The following is a 23,395-nucleotide window of genomic DNA, read 5'->3' as shown; positions in this document are numbered from 1 at the left end:
TCTTATTGTGACGCGAGTTCTGATAACTCCAACCAATCACGAAGCGCCTTTTCTTCTTTGTGTCATTGAATCACGCGTCGCTATCTTAATTACTGCCTCTAACCGGTCAAATAGCGCATTGCAAGTCTATGCGTAGACATTGAATGCAAATATTAGATTTTGAATTCATACCATTACAGTAATTCACTTTAGTTGTGTTTGTGGTTAAATCTATTTAATAAGTGTTGTTTTTTTCTCGTTTGGCGGGTAGCATATCTGTACACGGATTACAGCAGCACATGAGCCAAAAGAGGGGCAAAAAAAAGTTTGAAGATCAAAGTAAAACTTTGTATGTGTGATCCATCAAAATGTAGTCTACATACAGATAATTAAAGATCACAACGAGGGTTCAAGGGCGGTTTTCAAGCAGAAAAAAAATGCAATTACGCTTTTTCCCCCCCCTTTTTTATGGCTGACGTCCAGCTGAGGAACATCAAACCTCTTCACAAGAACCCATTTGGGTGCACACGAGCAGCCCAGATCAAATCAAAGAAGACAAAGTGGCCATGAAAGCATTGTGTCTGTCATATAAATAAAACAAGAGTTCAGAGGAATGTCACGGGGGTCGTCATCGCTCAGCCTGAGTTTTAGAGGACCTCCACGTAGATGGCTGAATCGGGGTCAGCCGCGGTGGCGCCTTGCACCTCTCTGGCCACGCCTCCGCGCGGACCTCCTCGCCTCCTCTCGCCGCCCCTTCTCTCCATCGGGCGCACCTAACGATTACAAGATAATCAAAACAACAAATGAGGAATTGGTTCCACTGATAATGACTCAACTCTACTCAGTCATACCTTGATTAATGAATGTTTCAAGTTACAAAATATTCTCCCGGAACCAGCAAAGTTCATAACTGGAGTTTCCACAGTCTTTTGTTTCATATTATCTAAATTTCTTCTTCTCGCATTTTAATTCAATCGTTATTCAAGCAGTTTGGTGAAAAAAAATATGACCACGCCGCCAGAGTGTTGCCCACGTACTTGCTTAGTGCGCACAAAGCGCGGCGTGCAGTTCTGGTAGAGCAGCTGGTAGCTTCCGTTGGTGTACACGTGGCTCACCTCTGAGCAGTTGACATAGACCGGCGTGTGGGTCTGGCACAGTCCAGGTCCTGACGCACATCTGCCGGGCGCGTTCCTGACAGATAGACGGATGGAGCCAAATTGGAAGTCGCGCCCCAAACGAGCGAGCGCTCGGCTTCTTGACTTACTTGCCGGACTTCTTTCGATAGTAGCAGCAGAAGCAAGCAAGCACGGCCAAGGAGATGGCAGAGAGGAGCACGGCGGCAGCGGGAACCCAAAACCACAGCGACAGCCAAGAGTCTGCGCAAGAAGGCAGTACGACGCTTTGATTTAATGGTGATGTTGAAAATGGTCAGCTGTTGCTAGGCAGAATACATGGGGCGCAATCGGTCCTGCTAACTGACAATTTACTTGAACTCACCGCCTCCTGCTCGGCGCTGAGACAGCATCGCCGAGTCGTTCCCGAAGGCGTTGAGGGCCAAGCAGGTGACCGTCTGCGGCCCCCCGGCCACGCCACCCCGCAGGGTGGCCGTGAGGGCGTCGGCGGACAGCGAGGCGTTGTAGCCGCGCGGCGGGGCGCTGCCGTTGACGCTCCAGCTAATGGCGGGAGGCGGGTTGGAATGAGTTGAGCAGATGCAGCGCAGCGCCCCGTCCTCCTCCACGCAAGTTGATGAGAGGCGTTGGATGACGGGCTTATCTGGAGGAGAGAAGACCCCCCCGACCCCCCAATTATTTTACATTCATAAAAAACCGCTGAACCATGTTTTGGGGCACTCGCCCGCAATTACATTGCACATTGAGGATGGTCGTCGGCGACTGGGCGCGTCCGACCGGGTTCTCGGCCATGCAGCGGACCGCCGTGTCGCGCGTCACGTTGCGCAGGCGGATGGTGTGCGTGCGCGGGGCGAGGTGGACCGTGCGCCCGCTTCGGATGTAGGACCAGCGATACTCGGACACTGGCGGGTCGGCTTTGCACGAGCAGGCCAGCAGGGCGCTGCCCCCCTCCTGCACCGTCACGGTCTGCACTTGCACCGTCACATCTTTAGGTGGGACTGTGGAGTGGGACATACATGGGGTCTATTGGTTATGTCATTAAAAAAAAAAAAAAATTGTACTGAACCACATCCAAGTTGTTGCTAGGCAGAATTTGCTAACGCTAAATGAAAACTCATCATTAAAATACTACGCACGTTATTGCTGTTCAAATAACATTAGAATATGTAAATAATATCTAAATTTGGAGAGCTTTTTAAACACAGATAACATTTTCTAACACCCCCCCTCCCCAGAATTTTAAAATACCAGAAAAATGTGTTGAGAAATCATGTGAAAACCAATGTGGGGCACAATTAGTCCTGCCCCAAAGCTTGAAAACTAATCCCGATGATCAAATTTGACATTTCATCAGCGTCTTAACAACATTTGTGTCCGTCCAGTCAATTTTTGCTTACACGTCACGTGAAGATCCTTGAAGGCGGCCACCATATTGGCTCTCGGGTAGCTGAGCTCACACCGCACGCTAGCCTTCACCCGGCGCGACACCCTGAAGGTGAGCGAGCTCTGCAGCACCGGCCGCTGGTCTTGGGTGTAGAGGGTCCGCACTCGCCGGTCCCCCAGGGGGTGCACTCCTCGCTCCCATTGCCAACGCAGGCTCGGGGGCCCGGAGGGGCACTGGTAGGCGACGCTGCAGTTGAAGGTGACCAACTGCCCGTCGGCGGCCGATGATGCGCCGCTGATCACGGGAGCCTCGGGGGTGTCTGCCGGGGAAGACGACGCCTATCACCTTCATGCTTTTTGAGTGAATTTGGCAGGTGGGCGGCATCAACGACATTTGCTGAAGAACCGTGATCAAAGACAGCGAGGGGGGGGGGGGGCTCATTCCGACCCGGTTAGTTTGCCCGCCTAAACGGGCAGCCGCGTGAATACGAAATTAAAGGAGTGCTTGAAGACTCAAGTAGTTCCTGCCTAAACCGGGTGTGACAGAAGCACAAAATAAAACATCGAAAGACCAAGAAGACCACGCCTGCTGCCTAAACGGGCCGCGTGGCACTCACCCACGACGTTCAAACTGAAAGACTTGGCCCTCCCCCAAGCCGAGTCTCCAGTCCTCTTCAGAGACACCTCGTAGGTCCCGGCGTCCTCCGTGCGGACTTCGTCCATCCTCAACGAGCAGTCGCCCTCCGTCGCCAAACCCGAGGGCGACATACGCTCCCGGTAGACGTCGCTGACTTCCTCTGCGTCTTCGCTGTTGAAGGCCACGCGGGATTGGCGGAACAAAGACAACCGGCCGTGACCTCGCAGGCGCAGGCGCACGTCTACGCGTTTCTTTGATGAGGGCGTGAAGGAGCAGGGGATGAGCACGCACGAGCCCACCACCGCGAGCACTCGGTCGGGCGTGGAGGGATCCAGGGAGGCCCGCGCCCCCGCAAACAAGGCGCCTGTTTTGGGGGCGCAGGATAGAAAATCAGGATGACATGAATGCTGCACATTCAACAATACGTTAATAGATTTTACTCGTGTGTGTGTGTGTATATGTTCATTCATTCATTCATCTTCCTAACCGCTTGATCCTCACTAGGGTCGCGGGGGGTGCTGGAGCCCATCCCAGCTGTCTCCGGGCAGTAGGCGGGGGACACCCTGAATCGGTTGCCAGCCAATCGCAGGGCACACAGAGACGAACAACCATCCGCGCTCACACTCACACCAAGGGACAATTTAGAGTGTTCAATCAGCCTGCCACGCATGTTTTTGGAATGTGGGAGGAAACCGGAGCACCCGGAGAAAACCCACGCAGGCCCGGGGAGAACGTGCAAACTCCACACAGGGAGGCCGGAGCTGGAATCGAACCCGGTACCTCTGCACTGTGAAGCCCACGTGCTAACCACTGGACTACCGGGCTGCCCGTGTGTATATGTATATATATAAAAACACACACCACTATATATGTTACATATTCATGTTATGTTACGCCTCACTCATTTTCTAAAAAACATTTTTTTCATGTATTTATTTGTAATTATTTTCACAATATTACATAACAATTTTTTAAAAAATCACTTTTTTATATACACACAATCAAATACAAATAATATTACTTGATCTAAAGTACATAAAGGGCGGCCCGGTAGTCCAGCGGTTAGCACGTCGGCTTCACAGTGCAGAGGTACCGGGTTCGATTCCAGCTCCGGCCTCCCTGTGTGGAGTTTGCATGTTCTCCCCGGGCCTGCGTGGCTTTTCTCCGGGTGCTCCGGTTTCCTCCCACATTCCAAAAACATGCGTGGCAGGCTGATTGAACGCTCTAAATTGTCCCTAGGTGTGAGTGTGAGTGCGGATGGTTGTTCGTCTATGTGTGCCCTGCGATTGGCTGGCAACCGATTCAGGGTGTCCCCCGCCTACTGCCCGGAGACAGCTGGGATAGGCTCCAGCACCCCCCGCGACCCTAGTGAGGATCAAGCGGTACGGAAGATGAATGAATGAATGAAAGTACATAGAACATAGCCCCGTATATATTTTGTTCAACGATGGCAAAAACCAAAAGAAGCTGAGAGTGCGATCAAACCCACGACCTCTGCGCTGTGAGGTCAACGCGCTAACCACTAGGCCGCCCTACTGTATTTAATTGTGGTGAACGGACATTTCATTGACGACATCACCCAAAAGAAAAATGCTTAAATTTCTATTTATAGAAGCGGGAAGAAGTGGGCAACTACTCTTTTTTTTTCTTTTTTTTCCCTGTAACGTGAATGCGGTACAATATCAAACAATATCTTGCAACTGTGGCATATCTTGACAAATCTGCAGGAAATGATGCCATCGCTAACAAATGCCCGTTTGTACTTACCGAAAAGCAGAGGCCCCATGAGCGCGACGACGGCGTCCGCGTGCATTTGACTCCTCTGTCAACACTGAACAAAAAGAGGAAGCACGTTTCGGATGAAGGGGCCCAACATTGTTGCGCAATTCCACTTGGCCTCATAAGCTCACATTTCAACTTGAGGCTAAAAATTTTTTATCCATCAGATTTTCAATGTTTGTCAAAGATCGGTTACGCTTAAGCCATGTGACTTGACTCCGGTCGGATTTAAGTCGACTATTTTCTGATTTGTGACTAACTGACAGGCGCGATTTGATTGGGACTTGAATTGAATGACTTCCGGTGATGGGCAAAGAGGAAAAGGCCAAAATGCAACAAAGGAACGACGCCTCTGTTCAAATTTGGAATGACTGAAGTCTGATTTTGGCCTTTTCCTGGGGGGTGGGAGGGGCTTTCGAAACTATGAAGGTCCCGATGATTTTCAAAAATAGGACAACTGTGATTTTTTTCTCCCTCATTATTGCAATGGCGATATATGATGCGTTTTTTTTTCCCACCAAAAAGAAAAACAAAAATGAATAAATCAATTATTTGCATTAATTACAATAAACAATATGTGATTTATTCAAAATAAATGTCTGGGTTTTAGGCTTGAACTAAAAAACAGGCAAATTAATTAATGTGAAAAATTTCAGGTTCTTTTTTCCCCCTCAAAATTACATAATATGTGATTGGGAACGTGCTAGTACGGCTAACTCAAGGTTCAAAGACAAAGATTTGCGCGCGCGCCCGAAACAATTTCCGAGGCGACGCCGATGAGTCACCCTCACGCCATTTCCTCAAATTGGCTCCGTCGACGCTCGGCGGAGAGTTCATTAGGGACAGCAGCCTAATTTTAGGCCAAAAACTCACTTATATTCTTTGGCATTCGACTCAGCATGACTTAGATGTGTTCTTGGTTTTACTGTTTGGTGCTTTCTACTGCCTCTATTACCGATTTGTCTTACTGTTTATTGTGCATGCTAAATTGCTCCATGTACAGCACTTTGCATGCAGCGATGGCTGTTTAAAAGTGCTCGAGACATACACTTGACTTGACTTTTCTGGAGTGTGAGGAGAACGTTGTCGTCATTGGCATGCCATGAGACCGGAACAGGAACAGGGTAGTTGGACCACCTCAGCAAGAAACACTTCTCCATGATGAGCTAAATTTAGCGGAAAAACAAACGACAGGATGTTATGAGACCACTGTCATCATCATCATCATTCGTCGACCCCGAACAACAAAGCCCCCTTTTGAATGATCGAGACACAAGATGTAATCATTGGATCATAAAACAGGCACCGTCAAAATGGCGTGGAGGTCACATGACCATGTGAGAACAGAAAAAGAATGTCTCTTTACCTTGGGAAACATCCGAGATCGGCCGTGTAGGAACCAAATTTTCCCCTTTTGCAAAGAGATTCTTAAAAAGTGGACCCCCCCGCAACACCCCCCAAAACCAAACACTCCAGAATTTAATTGTTGTATAAGGTTGAAAAGAAAATGTGGAAATTTGGAATATCAAAAAGTAAATGGCGAGTACAGACATCTGAAGAACCTATCAACTAAAATGAGTGAAAAATAAAAAAAATATGAGCCCCCCCCCAAAAAGTCACGAGCCAATATAAACAATAATTACGAAAACAAGAAGTCACTTATATATATAATCAATGACACTCATTTTAAAAGAATAGCAGGCCTCCCCATCCGCCCCCCCCCCCACCTCCGGTACGTCCCGTGAAAGAAAACGTGCACCTCAGCAGCTTCCATTGAGCGGTGCAGTCGTGCAGGGCTTTACACATGCCGGCATTTCCAGAAGAACCCGCCCGCCCCCACCCCACCCGACTCAACACCGGCGGCGGCGGCAGCATCCCCCAAAACACCACCCAGCCCGCTGCTAAAGAATTTTGCCTCCATCGACAGAAAAAAAAAGGCAGAGGATAACTTTTTGGACTTGGGCCCCGCGGGTCCTCTTTCCACCTTTGCTCCCCTGCTGGCTTCAACTCTCGGTCGCTCTCGCTGCCTGAGGAATTAAGGTAAGGTGGTGGCCGCTTTTTTGGGGGTGTGTGTGGGGGAGGAGGGGAGTATCATCTGCAATGTCCATTTTATGATATTTTTTAACATTTTAATGAAAAATTAAGAGAACATAATTTTGCATTGTTTAGCCATTATACCAAGCTTGAAAATAAAAGTTTTATATATATGTGTGTGTGTGTAAAACATTTTTTGTGCATCATTTTTTAATAACCTGTAACCTAAATGTCAGTTACATAAAGAAAAAAAAAGGTATGATACAACAGCTTGAGAAAAACAAAGAAAAAAAATCTAACGTGATGCCAGCTGTATTTTAAATACTGTCCATGCAACAGGGTCACAGGAGGGGGGAATTGTTTTTTGGGGGGGCGGTTTTGTGTTGTTTTTCTTTATTTTTCCTCCACTGATACAACCAAGGGCGGCCCGGTAGTCCAGTGGTTAGCACGCCTGCTTCACAGTGCAGAGGTACCGGGTTCGATTCCAGCTCCGGCCTCCCTGTGTGGAGTTTGCATGTTCTCCCCGGGCCTGCGTGGGTTTTCTCCGGGTGCTCCGGTTTCCTCCCACATTCCAAAAACATGCGTGGCAGGCTGATTGAACACTCTGAATTGTCCCTAGGTGTGAGTGTGAGTGCGAATGGTTGTTCGTCTCTGTGTGCCCTGTGATTGGCTGGCAACCGATTCAAGGTGTCCCCCGCCTACTGCCCGAAGACAGCTGGGATAGGCTGCAGCACCCCCCGCGACCATAGTGAGGATCAAGCGGTTCGGAAGATGAATGAATGAATGAATGATACAACCAAATGTTTGATGATTGGCTGGCGACCAGTTGAGGGTGTCCCCCGCCTGCTGCACCAAGACAGCTGGGATAGGCTCCGGCGGGCCCGCCCACCCTCATATGGATAAATCCGTTCAAATAACGGATGGACGAATATACATATACTGGGACTGTGTATACTTTTTTTTGTATTTGAATTTTGTCTGCTAAGACGTCGTCAGATAAAGACAATAAACGATTGAGGAAAAAGTCTCGTGAGATCAGCGCTCTGACGCCTCACCTCGGTGTCAGCAGGGGGCCCAGAGGAAGCCGTCGGAGGCTCTCGCTCACAATGTACAGCTTCATGGGCGGAGGGCTGTTTTGCGCCATCGTGGGGAACATCTTGCTGGTGGTCTCCACGGCCACCGACTATTGGATGCAGTACCGGTTGTCGGGCAGCTTTGCCCACCAGGGCCTTTGGCGCTACTGCATGTCGGGAAAGTGTCACATGCAGACAGACAGCATCGGTAAGTGGCGGCTCGGACAATCCAAGGGTCAAGGAATGAATGAACCCAAAATGTCGTACCCGGGTTGTTTTTGCAGCCTACTGGAACGCCACGCGCGCTTTCATGATCCTCTCGGCCATGTCTTGTTTCGCCGGCATCATCGCGGGGATCCTGTCCTTTGCTCACTTCTCAGCCTTCGAGAAGTTCAACCGCTCCTTCGCCGCCGGCATCATGTTCTTCGTGTCCAGTGGGTGGCGCCAAAAACAAAACGTTGCCAAAAGGTCCCCGGCGGCGTTTAATCGTGTCGCATTGCTCCCCCCGGCCCGCAGCGCTGTTCGTGCTGCTAGCGATGGCCATCTACACGGGGGTGACCGTCAACTTCCTGGGCAAACGCTTTGGCGACTGGCGCTTCTCGTGGTCCTACATCCTGGGATGGGTGGCGCTGCTCATGACCTTCTTTGCAGGTGCAGGGAGAAATCTCCTCCGTCTCAGTTGCTTTGAAAAAAGATAAAACTGACGCACGTATGGACTCAAAGGGAATCAAAGACATTTTTCTTTTTTTTGTGTGTGTTTTGGGTCGCAGGTATATTCTACATGTGTGCCTACAGGATGCACGAGTGCAGAAGAGTGGCCGGCCCACGTTGAAGGAGCGGCACGAAGGGGCCGTCGAGCGCTACCGCTAACCGGGTGGAAAACACACAAGAGGACTTCAAGAAAGAATAAAATAAAATCAAACGTGGACTTACCGTCGCGCTAAAAAGCACACTTTCTTGATCGTACTCATTTTCTTGTCTGTAAAAGGATCTAAAAAATATCATTTGAAACTAATTGATGCTAATGAACAAGATTAATTCTCTTGCAAAACCATTCAAACTTGAAATATTTATTCAGGCGCTCAAACTACTTCAAAAACTTAAATCGGCTCCGAAAATGAGCATAAACTGTATTTTAATGTGAGTCGTGTAAAAACTTATTCGTGAAAAACATTTTAAGAGAATACATCATAGTGTACACACACACACACACACACGTTAATACAAAATGGAAAAACAAGGCCTACTGTACAAAAATTCAACCGGCTCAGACTGTCGTCGCGACTCTGACGGGCGGCGGCGGGACGAATGGCGGCGCGGCCACCGAAAGGCTGGACGGCGTCTGCAAAACGACAAGAAACGATTGAAGATTTGTTGGAGTCAACGTGGCGAGACGATCGTCGGGAGCACCTGATGCAGTCTGTTGTATTCGGGGGGAGACTTGACACCTCCTGGTAAGAGATTGTGAGGTGACTGCATCGGGGCAGTCGTCACCTGGAAACAAGAAAAAAAAATTTACTTAATCCCGGCGGATTGCTGAAAACTCATAGCTACCTACGTGCTAATTAATTTGACGATAAAGATGACCTTGACTTGACCTTAAGTCGTACGGTTAAGAATTGTAGTTTGTGTTACTTTGTGCTGCAATAGTTAGTGACCTTTGTTTTTATTTTAACCTTGCACTGAACCATTCATCTTCCGATCCGCTTGATCCCCACTAGGGTCGCGGGGTGGGGGCTGGAGCCTATCCCAGCTGTCTTCGGGCAGTAGGCGGGGGACACCCTGAATCGGTTGCCAGCCAATCGCAGGGCACACAGAAACGAACAACCATCCGCGCTCACACTCACACCTTGGGACAATTTAGAGTGTTCAATCAGCCTGCCACGCATGTTTTTGGAATGTGGGAGGAAACCGGAGCACCCGGAGAAAACCCACGCAGGCCCGGGGAGAACATGCAAACTCCACACAGGGAGGCCGGAGCCGGAATCGAACCCGGTACCTCTGCACTGTGAAGCCCACGTGCTAACCACTGGACTACCGGGCCGCCACTGCACTGAACCAACGCTCCATATATTAAAATAAAAACTAAAACTGATACTAAAACTAACAGTCAACTTAGAGTAATAAAGTTTTTTAAAAAACCGTCTAAAAACTCATTTAAACTCACTGAAACAAACAAACCAAAAAATTCTCTCAAAACAAAAAACTAACTGCAATAAAAATGCATCTTATAATAATAATAATAATACATTTTATTTATAATCTTGTTTTTAATACTCAGCCAAAAATGACTCAGATGACTGCGCGTGACAGTTGCCCCCATTTCAAAACTCTCGTGATCGTTTGTGTTATCGTGACTCCCAATGATCACGTTGTGGACACCTGAAGGAGCAAAACGCCGACGCGGCACTTTGCAATTTAAGCTACGATTATATTGGCAACGAAAACCATTTTTAGCTGAGCGACGCTTACTTACTTAGAGTTTTTTGCTGTTTTTGCTTGGTCCCTACTGTAATGCCACCTACGGATGATGGTTAAAAAAAAAAAAAATTCAAAAGAATGCTCCGAACCTTTTCGACAGCTCTGGACACAGGATAACTCGTCTGCCGTCTTTTGGCTCTGCTGCAGTAGAAGGCCAAGTAGACGAGGCCGCACATGAGAAGCAGGAAGAGGATGCTGCACGGGATTCCGGCCGCGATGCCCGCAATGGCCGGGCCGCTCAAACCATCAGCTGGTGCCACAAAATAGAATCAATGAATACATTTTTTAAAAAAACAACTGCCCTGCGATTGGCTGGCAACCGGTTCAGGGTGTCCCCTGCCTAAAGCCACAGTCACAATCGCAAAACAGACATTTATGATTATTTTTTTTGTTTGGAATGATTTTCAAACGACGGTAATTGACAATACAATTCGTCACACGTATTGACAACGAGAATTGAAAAGAAAACAAATCTGAAATTGAAAAAATGTTTACATTTCTGAAGACATTTCTACCATACCAATGTAAATTGCATCTACTGAATACTTTTTTTTTAATTATCCGACCAAACATATTAATTGTCAATATTTTAAATATGAACTATACATTCAACATCTTTCAATTTGAATCCTTTTCTGTTCATATTTTTTTTAATGTTATCATTCATTCATTCATTCATTCATCTTCCGAGCCGCTTGATCCTCACTAGGGTCGCGGTGGGTGCTGGAGCCTATCCCAGCTGTCTTCGGGCAGTAGGCGGGGGACACCCTCAATCGGTTGCCAGCCAATCGCAGGGCACACAGAGACGAACAACCATTCGCACTCACACTCACCCCTAGGGACAATTTAGAGTGTTCAATCAGCCTGCCACGCATGTTTTTGGAATGTGGGAGGAAACCGGAGCACCCGGAGAAAACCCACGCAGGCCCGGGGAGAACATGCAAACTCCACACAGGGAGGCCGGAGCTGGAATCGAACCCGGTACCTCTGCACTGTGAAGCCCACGTGCTAACCACTGGACTACCGGGCCATCATACAATCCAAAATATCAAAACAAAAATCGACAACATTTTAAATATTTAAATACCTGTTCTCTCGCTCTCTTGAGATTTACAAATGCCCCAAATAGTTGATTTTGTCTTTGGCATACCCGGGCCGATGCGGCGGGCTTCTGTTGGCCGGCCCTCCGTCATCAGAGCTCTGGGAAGAACCCGGAAACGATACGTGGCTTTGGGATCCAGGCCCAAGACGTCTGCGCTTCGGGCCGAGCCGGGCTTGGGCAGGATGGTGCGGAACGTGTCACCGTTGCCTTTGGAGCGAGCGATGCTGCCGTCGGCGCTCGCCAGGGCCGGTCCGCTCATCTGGATGTCGAAACCTACATTGAAATATTCAAACTGAGTGTCAACTCTCAGGGATTGTTGCTCTTTCTTAGCACTGAAGGATGATTCACACGAGTGTGTCCGGTACACTCTGAACGCTAAGATGCTGCTAAACGACACCTTGTTTACTCCAAATAGTGCGTATCAGGTTGCGTATTTCCGACGCACATTTGTTGAGATGAACACGTTGGGAAGGCTGCGATGTTAACGCCTTATTATGATCATCGTTATTATTTTTTTGCTTTGTTTGTTTTTTTTATTTTTTTTTTACCTGTGACAATGGAGGTGGGCGGGACTTCCCAGGTCAACGTGACGATGGTTCCATCCTTGTGCGGGAACAAACTGAAATTGGAGATGGCCGGCTCTGGAGAGATTGGGAGGGAGGAGGGATGTCAACAGCGAAGCGCTTTGTTGCACAGGAACATGCAAGCGCAGGTTTGCGCCACCATCTGAGGCCTCTTTGTTGTCTTTCACTCGGGGGAATGTCAAGTTGTTGAGATTAGAGACACAATACAATAGACGCCTTCTGCTGGGAAGTGATTTTAATATTAGCTGAGTGACGTATTCGGATTCCATCCATCCATTTTACGATCGGCTTTGTCCTCACAAGGGTCGCGAGGGGTGCCGGAGCCTATCCGGCAGTCTTCGGGCAGTAGGCGGGGGGACACCCTGAACTGGTTGCCGGCCAATCGCAGGGCCCACAGAGACAAACAACCAGCTGCGCTCACACTCACTCCTAGGGACAATTTAGAGCAGGCATGTCCAAAGTCCGGCCCGCGAGCCAAATCCGGCCCGCGGTCGAATTTCATCCGGCCCTCGGCCCCTGTCATAAAATCAGTGGCGTCTGGCCCGCAGGTTGGGCGCAATGGAACACGTGTTGCATTGACTGAGGTCTCGTAGACTGGTGAGTGATGTTTCATAGAGTACTGCTTCCCTCTAGTGGCTAAATGAGTAATAGCATTCACTAAATGAGTAATAGCATTTAGACACTAGAGGGCATCACTCACGAGTTAACAAGACATCACTCCGTGTTTATATTGACTGATATGTCATATTTCAAATTCCTGTTTCAAATGAAGCAAAAGAAATTCTTAAGATTGTTGAAATGAAAATAAAAATGGAAATGTGAAACAGACTGGCTTACTAAAATTTGTTGAACAATATTGTTGTTCAATGTAAAGAATGTCAGCCAAGGTCGACCCCCCCGACATTTTACCACATAAAATCTGGCCCCCTTGGCAAAAAGTTTGGACACCCCTGATTTAGAGTGTTCAATCAGCCCGCCATGTGTGTGTTGTCACTGTAGCTAAGTGCCGTAAAGTCGTGAGGTGGAGTGGACTACCTTGCAAGCGGAGATGCTTGCTGCGGCTGCCCAGGGGATTTCGGCAGGCGCAGGTGTAGTTTTGCAGGATGAGCACGCTGACGTTGCGGTGACTGATGCGGAGGCTGGCGCCGTCGTCACCGGTGAGGACGTCGCCGCCGAGCGGCTCGCCGCCTCGGAACCACCGCACGGCGGCGGGGGGCGTGGCCCGGCTCAGGCAGCGCATGCTGACCACTATTTTGCCCTCAGAGTCCACTTCAGTTCTCACGCTCGGGAAGAAGTTCTGCGGACTTTCTGGGAAGGAGACAAACACAGTAAAGGTGTGAAGTTGGGTGTAAAGTCACATTTCACTAAGAATGGGAAATAAAAGTCAATACTAGGAAAAGCTGGATTTTTAAAAATTTGCATTTTTTTTTTAAGCTATAGAGAAAATTTGTATTTCTCCGCCCCCACAAGTGAAGTTGCACATCAAGAAATTGAAGTTAGATTTTGGTGAGGAAAAAGTTGTAAGATTATAAAAATAAAATTGTATATGGTCAGGAAAAAAATATCACAAAATGATCTCGGACAGGATTTTTAGGAAAAAAAGTCATAAAAGTATATTGAAAGGGTCGTTCAAGAAATAAAGTCAAATTGTGAGATTAATGTGACATTTTTTGCATGAAAAAGTCATATTACAAGGTTAAAATTGAGTGCGGTAATACTTCAGTACTATGGTCTCAATAATCCAAAATTAAAGTTGTAATTCCTTTAGAATTTTTTCCAATATTAGCAGAAGTTATATTTATATATATATATATATATATTTAAATTGGAATATTGCCGTGATTTTTTTTATTTGTAATAACATGACATTACAGTTTTTTTTTGTTTTTTAGAAAGAAAAAGGATTAACGGTATTTTCAAAAAATACAAATGTTTTTTCCCCCCCCATAAGATTACGACTTACAAGATTACGCGATACAACGTATATTTAGGAGGTCGGTGGGGACCACAAAAGTTTCCTGGCACCTACCGGCCGTAACGTTGCACTCGCTGTTTTCCACGGGATGGTGTGCCCGGCAAGTGAAAATTCTCCCATCCAGTTCACTTGACGCGTTGACCGTCACGTTAACGTTTTCCAGGCTGCTGCCCACGCGGAAACTCGGGAAGGACAGAGCGGCCGGCGGCGTTCCGCCCGACCACCGGCAGCTGTAGCGCAAGCTTCGGTTGTCCTCGGACACTACGGAGCACTGCGCCCTTCCTGCTGGTCTCTCTGTTTCAAGAAAAGAATTAAAATAAACAAACACACACACAACTTTATTCTCAAACACTTACAATTATAATATAACCTCTTAAAAATTACATTTGATAATGTGGTTGCAAAAGTGTGCACACCCCTACTAGATGTGGCTCAAAATGAATCGAGCTCATTCCAAATCATGTAAAATGGGAGCCAGCACACGCCAGCAACCATCGGAAGCGCCTTCTCATTAACCCCAAATCAAGTTTGGCCCTTCTCATAGGATTTTCCTGACATTTTTTGTCGTTAGATCTGACAGCACAAGCTATGGTTAGCAAGAGACTTTCCATGGCTTTCATCTTTTCACAGAGACAAGTACTGGTTAGAGTACTTGGAGAGGTGTCCCCACTGGCAGGAGACCTCACACGAAAAGGTCAACATACCATACACGTTTATGGCAACGGCCCGCTGCCGTTGCGCTCCAGTCATTTGGTTGCGCAGCCGACAGACGTAAAGGCCACTTTGGTTGGTCTGCACCGCGGTGAGATTTAGGACACCCATCAGGTCATCAGAGAGAGTCTGGCCACCAAACGTCCACTCCGCGAGGGGCTGCGGAGATCCATCCGCCTGGCAGGACAGGGTGAGCTCATCTCCGGAGACGTAAAAGTCCTGAACTGGCTTGATTTGGATTCTGGGCTCATCCGGACCGTCTGGAATTGACCACAAAAGAGAAGATGACGACTGAGTGGGCTACAGACTAGACAGATATCGTTGAGATGTCTTTTTTTCTGCCCTTCTACTGCAATACAGATTTGGAGTGTTTGTGAGTACTTTGACACTTTCTGCGGAGTGGAAGTATTCGTACACAAAACGGTGACGTTCAAGTGGAGCGTCACACTGCTGAAGGGGTTGCTCAGCGATACGGTGTACCGTCCCGTGTCGTTCCGGCGGGGCTGGCGGACCGCCAGGCTGCCGGGCCGCAGCAGGTAACGCGAGCCGTCTTCTCCTGCGGCTACTGGGCGGCCGTTGAAGAACCACAGCTGCCGCTCGACCACGCCTCGCAGCATGCGGTATTGCACGCTCAACTGCTCGCTGCCCTCTTCGATCAAGTCGGGCAAAGCGGTCATCGTCACGTTCTCCAAGAGTTCTGAGTGAGAAAGCCATCAACTTACTGGATAGAAACGGAGAGAACATGAAACGCAAACATTTATTTATTTAAACGTAGCTTATTCAGTTAGTTCAGGTTACGAAAACTACAGGGAATTTATTTTATGAGGTTAATTAATTTTATTGTTAATTAACAAAGTGTTCTTAAAAGAAAAAAAAGGCTTAGTTAAAAAAGTTGGATTTTATTTTTGGAAATAAAAGAAATATTTTAAATGATTAAAAACTAAAAAATGGATCAGTTTGAGATTTTATTTTAGAAAAAGTTTATTGCAATTGTCCACTCTAGACGAATTATTACGGTATAAGAAAAAAAACAGATTGTTGTACAATAGGATTAAAGTGTTTTTTTAATTAAAAAGATGGCATAATGCAACAAGCTTAATTATATATAAGTTTAAAGTTATGATTTTACATTATGATGTTTTTTTAATGGAAAAGAATATCATGAGCTTAACATTTTTTTCCAATTTAAACGGTCTCATATTTATTGTGATTATTATTTCAGACTTTATATTTACAATTTTGAGTTTAAAAAGAAACAAGAAAGTTAAAATATGAAAATAAATGTTTGCTAAGGGGGAAAACCGCTTGAAAGAAAAAAATTAATCTATTCGTTTAGTATAAAAATGGTTGCATTTCCCCAACAAAAGTATTTTTCTTTTCTAAGAAGGCAAGCGTAAAAACATTCGACTTGCTCGCACTCACCAAAAACCCTGAGTGTGAAATTTAAGGAGACGGCGCCCAGGCCAGACTTGGTCATCTCCACCGTGTAGTCTCCGCCGTAGCCGAGCGGCACGCGGACGAAGCTGAGAGATCCGTTGGGCTCCAGCCTGAGCGCTTGCCTGTATTCTTCCGCCACGTCCGGGGGGGCGTCCGAGCCCAGCGTCCAGGTGACGACGGGGAGGCGGCCTTTGAACCAGGTCACGGCCGGGTCCGGCGCACCGCTGAAGGACACGGCCAGGGTGAGGTTAGCGCCTGCGAGGGTGTTCGCACGGGTGGCGCCCAGCGCGGATACGAGTAGCTGCCCGTCAACACCTGACGGGTTGAAAACAGATGAACTGCGGTAAGTACAAAAAAAAATAATAATTTTAAGATCACTTTTTCATCATTTGTTCTCTGCAAGCGAGCTCTTTAAGTCAGTTAGTTTACAGAACACAGACTTGGCCGCAAGGTTGGGTTATGATTACCGGTAGCCAATCAATACATGCAATTTGTCTTTTGGGTATGAAGTGCTGCTCCCATGAGTGAAAATGCTCTATTCTTATTAACATGCATTTAGTTTAAAAAAAGGACTTGGTGAAACTATAGTTTCATTCTGTATAAACAAAACATAATGGTGGACATATAGACAGAAGTCATAGTCTTTGCCCAACATCTGCGCATATATTAGTGATCCCTCGCTTATCACGGTTAATGGGGGGCCAAATTTATTGGTATACATGCAAGAAAATGTTTGTCGTAATTAACATTACTTAATGCTATGTAGGCGGCCCGGTAGTCCAGTGGTTAGCACGTCGGCTTCACAGTGCAGAGGTACCGGGTTCGATTCCAGCTCCGGCCTCCCTGTGTGGAGTTTGCATGTTCTCCCCGGGCCTGCGTGGGTTTTCTCCGGGTGCTCCGGTTTCCTCCCACATTCCAAAAACATGCGTGGCAGGCTGATTGAACACTCCAAATTGTTCCTAGGCGTGAGTGTGAGCGTGGATGGTTGTTCGTCTCTGTGTGCCCTGCGATTGGCTGGCAACCGATTCAGGGTGTCCCCCGCCTACTGCCCGGAGACAGCTGGGATAGGCTCCAGCACCCCCCGCGACCCTAGTGAGGATCGAGCGGCTCGGAAGATGAATGAATGAATAATGCTATGTACTAATTTTATATATATATATACTGTATATACACACACTATAATATGTATAAGGTAGGTTAGTGTATTAATAACAAAATACAGTAAACATAAACATGTAGTACTTTATATGTTGATCTATGTGACTTGCTGTTGTTTTGCTGACTTTCGCTGCCTCTCGCGGTCCTTTTGCGGCATTTTCACATTTTTTGGGGATGGAATATCTTTGAAAAATGCGCGATGCACTGAAACCGTGATAAGTGAAGCGTGAAGTAGCGAGGGATCACTGTATATATATAAGAGAGAAATAATTGTATGTATATATGCATATATATATATATATATATATATATATATATATATTTAAATCTAGGAGAATTAATTCAAGGCACACATCGTACAAGATTTCAAGAGAAAAAAAGGAAAATTCCTATTACAGTAACACAAATGTACATTTCTCCCAGCAAAGCCAAAAGGCAACAAAAAAAAAGACAGATTTTGAATAAATTGTACAAATTGCATAGCAGCAATCATCAAGAGACAATAAAAGCACCCATTTATCAAGTAACATCATTACGCTTTGTATTTAAACGTAAGCCTGTAAGAGACAAAAGTTTAAAAAAAAAAAACTTTACTTACCAGGAAAAGCAAAACCCCAAAAAATCATCAAGACATGACCACTTAGTCCCTCGTACCTCTTCATTTTTAAGGGGGGGAAAAAAAGGTTGACGTTTTCCAAACTCAATTTGAGAATACTTTACAGCAAGGTGGGCGTCAATGCCCTTGAGGAGAGACAGACAGAGGCGTCACACCTGAGCATGGGAACGGCAAACCTGTGCTGCTCCGCGTTCAAGCCACGCCTCTCGCGGAGCCTCGGCCAATCACGCAACATCACATTGAAGCCTGCGAGGGAACTCACCAAGTCGGTTTATCCACGATGTTTGGATTAGAAACATTCAAACTGTCAGGGAATTCTGGAATAAATGCAGTGACGAGTCTTTTGTTTTTTTTCCATTTCTGTTGAAAGGCAAAACAATGCCCGATTTCCCTTGACATTTTGATTCACTGCCATTGTGCTGTTCTTCAAAAGAAGATTGCGCAATCGAGTGTGGCTTATCGCTTTGAAAATGGCAAGAACGATCACATTTGAATTAAACTGCGAGGAAAAAAATAAATAAAACAAATGCTGCTTTATTGTCATGATCATGTACAACTGAGGCGCTTGTGGTCAAAGTTTGGACGGTACTGAGAGACACGGACCGGGAATCTGGCAAATATCTTTGCATACACGACAAGCTTGTGTCTGTATACTGTATTTACAATCATTTACAGGCGCGACGTGACCAAACCTTTAGCGTTATGAAAACAAGATGGTTCTGTAATGACCCCTGAAGTAGATTCCAAGCTTATGGTACAGATGTGACGATTAGCAAAAAAAAAAATGAGGTGGTGCGACTGCACCGGCAGCAGGGCAGTGTTTCTCAGTACTTGTCCTGTGGGAGAGAAACAAAAGGCATGCGTTCAATTATAAGCAGTCGCAATTAAAAAAAAAAAAACAAAAAACAAAAACGATGTGTTGGATATGCTAAGTTAGCTTTTTAGGACAGAGTGAATTTCCGAACGCGCCCCCAATCACAATCAGAAGAGTAAAATACGAATGAGATGTGGCGAGAATAAGCCCACCCTCCACCCCCAAAATAATAAGAAATAATTGGATTCGGCCCGGTAGTCCAGTGGTTAGCACGTGGGCTTCACAGTGCAGAGGTACCGGGTTCGATTCCAGCTCCGGCCTCCCTGTGTGGAGTTTGCATGTTCTCCCCGGGCTTGCGTGGGTTTTCTCCGGGTGCTCCGGTTTCCTCCCACATTCCAAAAACATGAATGGTAGGCTGATTGGACGCTCTAAATTGTCCCTAGGTGTGAATGTGAGTGCGAATGGTTGTTCGTTTCTGTGTGCCCTGTGATTGGCTGGCAACCGATTCAGGGTGTCCCCCGCCTACTGCCCGAAGACAGCTGGGATAGGCTCCAGCACCCCCCGCGACCCTAGTGAGGATCAAGCGGCTCGGAAGATGAATGAATGAATGAATGGATTTGGGAGTTTGTACTTTAGCCACGTGTGCACAATCCCTGAAAAACCCCCTGCTACTTACCTTGCCGTTCTATTCTTCTCGCCATTCGCTTTCTGACCACGTTAAATGCTGCCCGTCTCCCTGAGTTTGCCCACTAAGTCGTCCACCGTCTCCACTTTGATGCCAGCCTGCCTCTGCGGAGGCTCGTCCACCTGCAGCACTTCCAGGCGGGACGTCAGATCCACGCCCAGCTCGGACGGCTTCACGTTTGCAATTTTCTTCTTCTTGGCTTTCTGCAGGAAAGGGGCAGCACAAAGAGTCGTACGTGGTTGTTATTTTGGTGCATTTCTACAAAGAACTCGGTTTTATTTCCCGGTTTTGTTCTTGTAGCACTGGCTGAGTACAACGCAACACTGACCGCTGCTTTGTCAACAAAGGCGTTGTGGCGTTTGGCAAGAAGCAGTGAGGATATACAATAGGCGGCTACATGCTAGCTAGCTCACCATACGCTTGCAAGTCTGGCTCGAGAAGGCTGATGTTTTAACTCGTCACATGACATTAGCAGTCATTAGAGGTCAGCGTGTGCCATTCTCAGGTACTTACCATGATATTAGGCAGGGTGGCGTAGCGAGGCGTATTGAGTCGGAGGTCCGCCGTGACTACAGCGGGCATGTTGATCTTGATGGTCTCCAGGCCGCCGTCAATCTCGCGCACCACTTTCACTTTGTCGCCTTCCAGTGTCACTTCTGACGCAAACGTGCCCTGCCCGCAAAAAACAAAGAAATTATTGAACGACATGTAAAATACGAGTTATGGAATACGGGCAATGTTATGAACTCTTTTTCACATTGGTGTGACATTTAAGAAGGTCAAAATATGAACTAAAACTGTTAACAGCAATGAACTTCTTTTGACGCTTATGTCCATTTTCCGAGACGCTTCTCCTCACGAGGCGCGCGAGCTTGCTGGAGCCTGCGCCAGCTGTCTGGCTTGGCCACTTGGCGGGGTACACCTTCGAGTGGTCGCCAGTCAGTCGCAGGGCACACAACAGACAAACGAGTGTTCAATGAACCTACCATGCATGTTTTTGGAATGTGGGAGGAAACCGGAGTTTTTGCTCTGGTGTGAGGGTTAAGAATGGGTGAGTTACGGTGACAGTTTGACTCCAGGTGGGGCTGCTAGTCACAATTTTTCAATCCCACTTTAATGGAATTGTTATTGTATAAATAGCAATAGCAGTCATGTTAATTAATAGCTTCAAAATGACACAAAATGTGGAAATATTGGTGGAATCTGTCCTGCGTTTTTGAATCTAACTCCCCACGCCATCAGCTGGCCAATCTGTGAACTTCACTTGTCTAGAAAACCTTTGCACTTTTCTGTGCTAGTTTGTGCAGGTTCACTGCGGTTCTTTCAGCTCACGTTGATACGTTTGCTGGGACTAGGGCAATATGTTACATCAAGTATCTCCCCAAAAAATACTTCATGAAGAAAAAATAATTCATTAAGACGCAGTGCTCATAAATGTTCAATGAAAATTTAAAAGACTTAAATGTAAAAAAAAAGATTAAATCCAAATGTTAGTACTTGAACATTAAATACAAACGAATTGTATTGAGCAAAACTAACAGCGAGCTCTTACCTGAGGCCAGTCCAGTAGGGCTGCTGTCATTTGTCCCGTCTGATTGCAGTCGTCATCGATGGCCTGTTGAAAAACAAACATATTATGATGTACTGTATATAAGAGCTTAAGGGGGAAACAGAAATGCTTTTCCATCCTTTTGACCTGTTTCCCAAGAATTACAAGCTGGGCCTCCTCCTTCTTGGCCAATGCAGCCATGATCTTGGAGACCTGCAGGGGGCCCAAGTTGTCGTAGTCTTTGCCAGACACCTCCACGTGAATGCCGCGGTCGGCTCCCATGGCGAGGGCGGTGCGGATGGTCTCCTGAGAAAGAAAACGACCCGGCTTTGGAATAAATTATGGCTGGCCGATGAAATTGAATTGAATTGAAAAAATATATGGAATTTGGGGGGAGTGTTCAACAGTTCAAATTGTCCCCGCTGACTTACACTGCTCCCACTAACAACATGGCTGTGGACAGAGAGGATGCACAGCCAGTGTACAAACGTAGCAACTTATACTAACCCTTGAATAAAGTTTTATTTCTATTATTTTGTCATTTGCATTTTCTAAAAGCAACTGCGAGGAGGGGGTGGGGGGGATTTCAAAATTGAAATCAGACAGATCCTTGTGATTTTTTTTTGGGGGGGGGGATTTCAATCTGAAATTGGGGTTGAGCGATTTCCGTTCCAAAGTAGCGCATGCATTATCAGCCATAACATTTTGGCAACAATGACGGAGAATCACTTTGCGCTGCGGCTCTTGGGATGTGAGATGCCCACCTGTGCCTGCTGTGGCCCACAGCTCACCGCCACAATCTCCTTGATAAGCTTCTTCTCCTTCAGCTTGACCGCCTCCTCCACGGCGATCTCGCAGAAAGGGTTCATCGAGTGCTTCACGCCATCGGTCACCACGCCAGTCTTGTCCGGCTTTACCCGGATCTAAATGAGGTGGACAAAGGCAGACAGGAGAGTCACGGTGAAGACTGTCAGCTACAAAACACCATCAATGAATCTGATCATCAAGGGATCACAGGAAATTAACCAAAATATTATCGTTTATTTATTATGTGAGCTCATTGCAAGGGGGTAAAAGCTCAATCTTTGGATTACACACCATGGCAACAAACTATCAGCTCATTGAGCAACATATAAAACAAACTATACGCAAATAAACTATCGGTCAACATTATATTCCCCGATTGGTATCCAGGTAGGTTATTCCTCCAATGAATTGTATACTTTCCAATATATTGTGCATCGTTAGCACGCGCACGTTTGCTAGTAGAACACTGAAAGTCACCCCTCTGTAATCATTCCAAATATTTATCCAAGTTAATATCTGTTTTTACCTTAACTGCGTAGTCAATGACACGCTTGACACCGACGAGAACGCGACCAGACATGGTTGGCGAGACAGTGGAAAGAAGTTGTGGACAGCGGTCGTAACCGAGTCACCGCAAGTGAACCTTCACCCAAGAAGACGTCGGAGTTATTTTAATGTAACACCAGGAAGAGAAGCCGGGGTCCGCCTACTGATTCGGCCAACGAAAAGCGGTCATATGCAACATATTCGGCGCTTATTGGTTGGGCTTTTAAAAATAGTTTAAATATGAATTAAGAATGTCTGCAGTTTTGGTATTGTTATACTGTATTATTATCTTTGTATTAATATCTTAAACAAATGGTATTTGGTGATCAGAGACACAGGACGTATGTATGATTTGTATATGTATTGCATTAATCTTTTAGATTATGTTTTGATAGATTATATGTTGCAGCTGCAGCTGTTGTGAAAGCGCTATGTAAATACATCCATCCATCCATTTTCCGATCCGCTTCTCCGCACAAGGGTCGCGGAGGGTGCTGGAGGCTATTCCAGCCTTCTTCTGGGAGTAGGAGGGAGACACCCTGAACCGGTTGCCAGCCAAGTGCAGGGCACACAGAGACGAACAACCATCGGTGCTCACACTCATACCTCGGGACAATTTGGAGTGTTCAATCAGCCTGCAATGCATGTTTTTGGAATGTGGGAGGAAACCCGAGGAACCGGAGAAAATCCACGCAGAACATGCAAACTCCACACAGGGAGGTCGGAGCTGGAATGTATTGTATGTGCAAACATATATACTGTATATCTATCTATCTATATGTGTGTGTGTGTGTATTTGTTTTAGTGTATCTTCTTGGTATCAGTTACTGTGCAGTCATTTTATAGCCCTCGTCTGAATATGTAACCTGTGAAGCCGAGACTTTTGTGATTAAGAGCTATACATACTGTATAAAA

The 23,395-nt window shown here is 46.5% G+C and overlaps 5 protein-coding genes across 7 annotated transcripts in view; 2 read left to right on the top strand and 3 right to left on the bottom strand.

The window, feature by feature from the left end:
- Positions 1 to 18,181, bottom strand: part of LOC127600983 (V-set and immunoglobulin domain-containing protein 10-like) — a 44,124-nt gene extending 25,943 nt beyond the window's left edge. Inside the window, exons 1-11 of one of the 2 annotated variants that reach the window (XM_052065933.1) lie at positions 18,062 to 18,181; positions 16,291 to 16,620; positions 15,284 to 15,565; positions 14,862 to 15,128; positions 14,212 to 14,451; positions 13,218 to 13,490; positions 12,147 to 12,239; positions 11,647 to 11,871; positions 10,586 to 10,746; positions 9,426 to 9,509; positions 9,268 to 9,357 (exon numbers count right to left, since the gene is read on the bottom strand). In XM_052065933.1, the coding sequence (XP_051921893.1) occupies positions 9,283 to 9,357; positions 9,426 to 9,509; positions 10,586 to 10,746; positions 11,647 to 11,871; positions 12,147 to 12,239; positions 13,218 to 13,490; positions 14,212 to 14,451; positions 14,862 to 15,128; positions 15,284 to 15,565; positions 16,291 to 16,620; positions 18,062 to 18,125 (2,094 nt within the window). In that variant the 5' untranslated portion in view covers positions 18,126 to 18,181 and the 3' untranslated portion in view covers positions 9,268 to 9,282. Of the gene's footprint in view, positions 1 to 8,781; positions 9,358 to 9,425; positions 9,510 to 10,585; positions 10,747 to 11,646; positions 11,872 to 12,146; positions 12,240 to 13,217; positions 13,491 to 14,211; positions 14,452 to 14,861; positions 15,129 to 15,283; positions 15,566 to 16,290; positions 16,621 to 18,061 lie in introns of those variants that run through there. The other variant, XM_052065932.1, reaches the window with a different exon arrangement.
- The window catches only part of LOC127601005 (upstream stimulatory factor 2-like), a 231,061-nt gene that overhangs the window by 192,425 nt on the left and 15,241 nt on the right, over positions 1 to 23,395 (top strand). The gene's annotated exons all lie outside the window — the stretch shown is intronic.
- LOC127600991 (sialoadhesin-like) lies at positions 2 to 8,307 on the bottom strand. Its single transcript, XM_052065950.1, has 10 exons — positions 8,283 to 8,307; positions 7,998 to 8,182; positions 4,897 to 4,960; positions 3,110 to 3,493; positions 2,507 to 2,812; positions 1,844 to 2,107; positions 1,477 to 1,752; positions 1,244 to 1,355; positions 1,017 to 1,170; positions 2 to 752 (listed from the first exon to the last, which is right to left on the bottom strand). Exons 3-10 carry the CDS (start codon positions 4,940 to 4,942, stop codon positions 627 to 629), a joined length of 1,668 nt encoding a protein of 555 aa, XP_051921910.1. The 5' UTR covers positions 4,943 to 4,960; positions 7,998 to 8,182; positions 8,283 to 8,307; the 3' UTR covers positions 2 to 626.
- Positions 6,832 to 8,942, top strand: LOC127601027 (lens fiber membrane intrinsic protein-like). The gene is made up of 5 exons (XM_052066004.1): positions 6,832 to 6,948; positions 8,012 to 8,223; positions 8,300 to 8,449; positions 8,532 to 8,666; positions 8,786 to 8,942. Exons 2-5 carry the CDS (start codon positions 8,049 to 8,051, stop codon positions 8,845 to 8,847), a joined length of 522 nt encoding a protein of 173 aa, XP_051921964.1. The 5' UTR covers positions 6,832 to 6,948; positions 8,012 to 8,048; the 3' UTR covers positions 8,848 to 8,942.
- On the bottom strand, positions 18,598 to 22,618 carry LOC127601019 (electron transfer flavoprotein subunit beta-like). Its single transcript, XM_052065995.1, has 7 exons — positions 22,461 to 22,618; positions 21,892 to 22,050; positions 21,275 to 21,433; positions 21,131 to 21,193; positions 20,092 to 20,250; positions 19,570 to 19,781; positions 18,598 to 18,915 (listed from the first exon to the last, which is right to left on the bottom strand). The coding sequence occupies exons 1-6, from the start codon at positions 22,512 to 22,514 to the stop codon at positions 19,611 to 19,613; spliced, it is 765 nt and encodes a 254-aa protein (XP_051921955.1). The 5' UTR covers positions 22,515 to 22,618; the 3' UTR covers positions 18,598 to 18,915; positions 19,570 to 19,610.

This window comes from Hippocampus zosterae, chromosome 5 (assembly GCF_025434085.1).
Source record: "Hippocampus zosterae strain Florida chromosome 5, ASM2543408v3, whole genome shotgun sequence".
Taxonomy (NCBI): domain Eukaryota; kingdom Metazoa; phylum Chordata; class Actinopteri; order Syngnathiformes; family Syngnathidae; genus Hippocampus; species Hippocampus zosterae.
The sequence above is the reverse complement of the archived record's forward strand: the minus strand, read 5'-3'. Positions and strand labels throughout refer to the sequence as shown.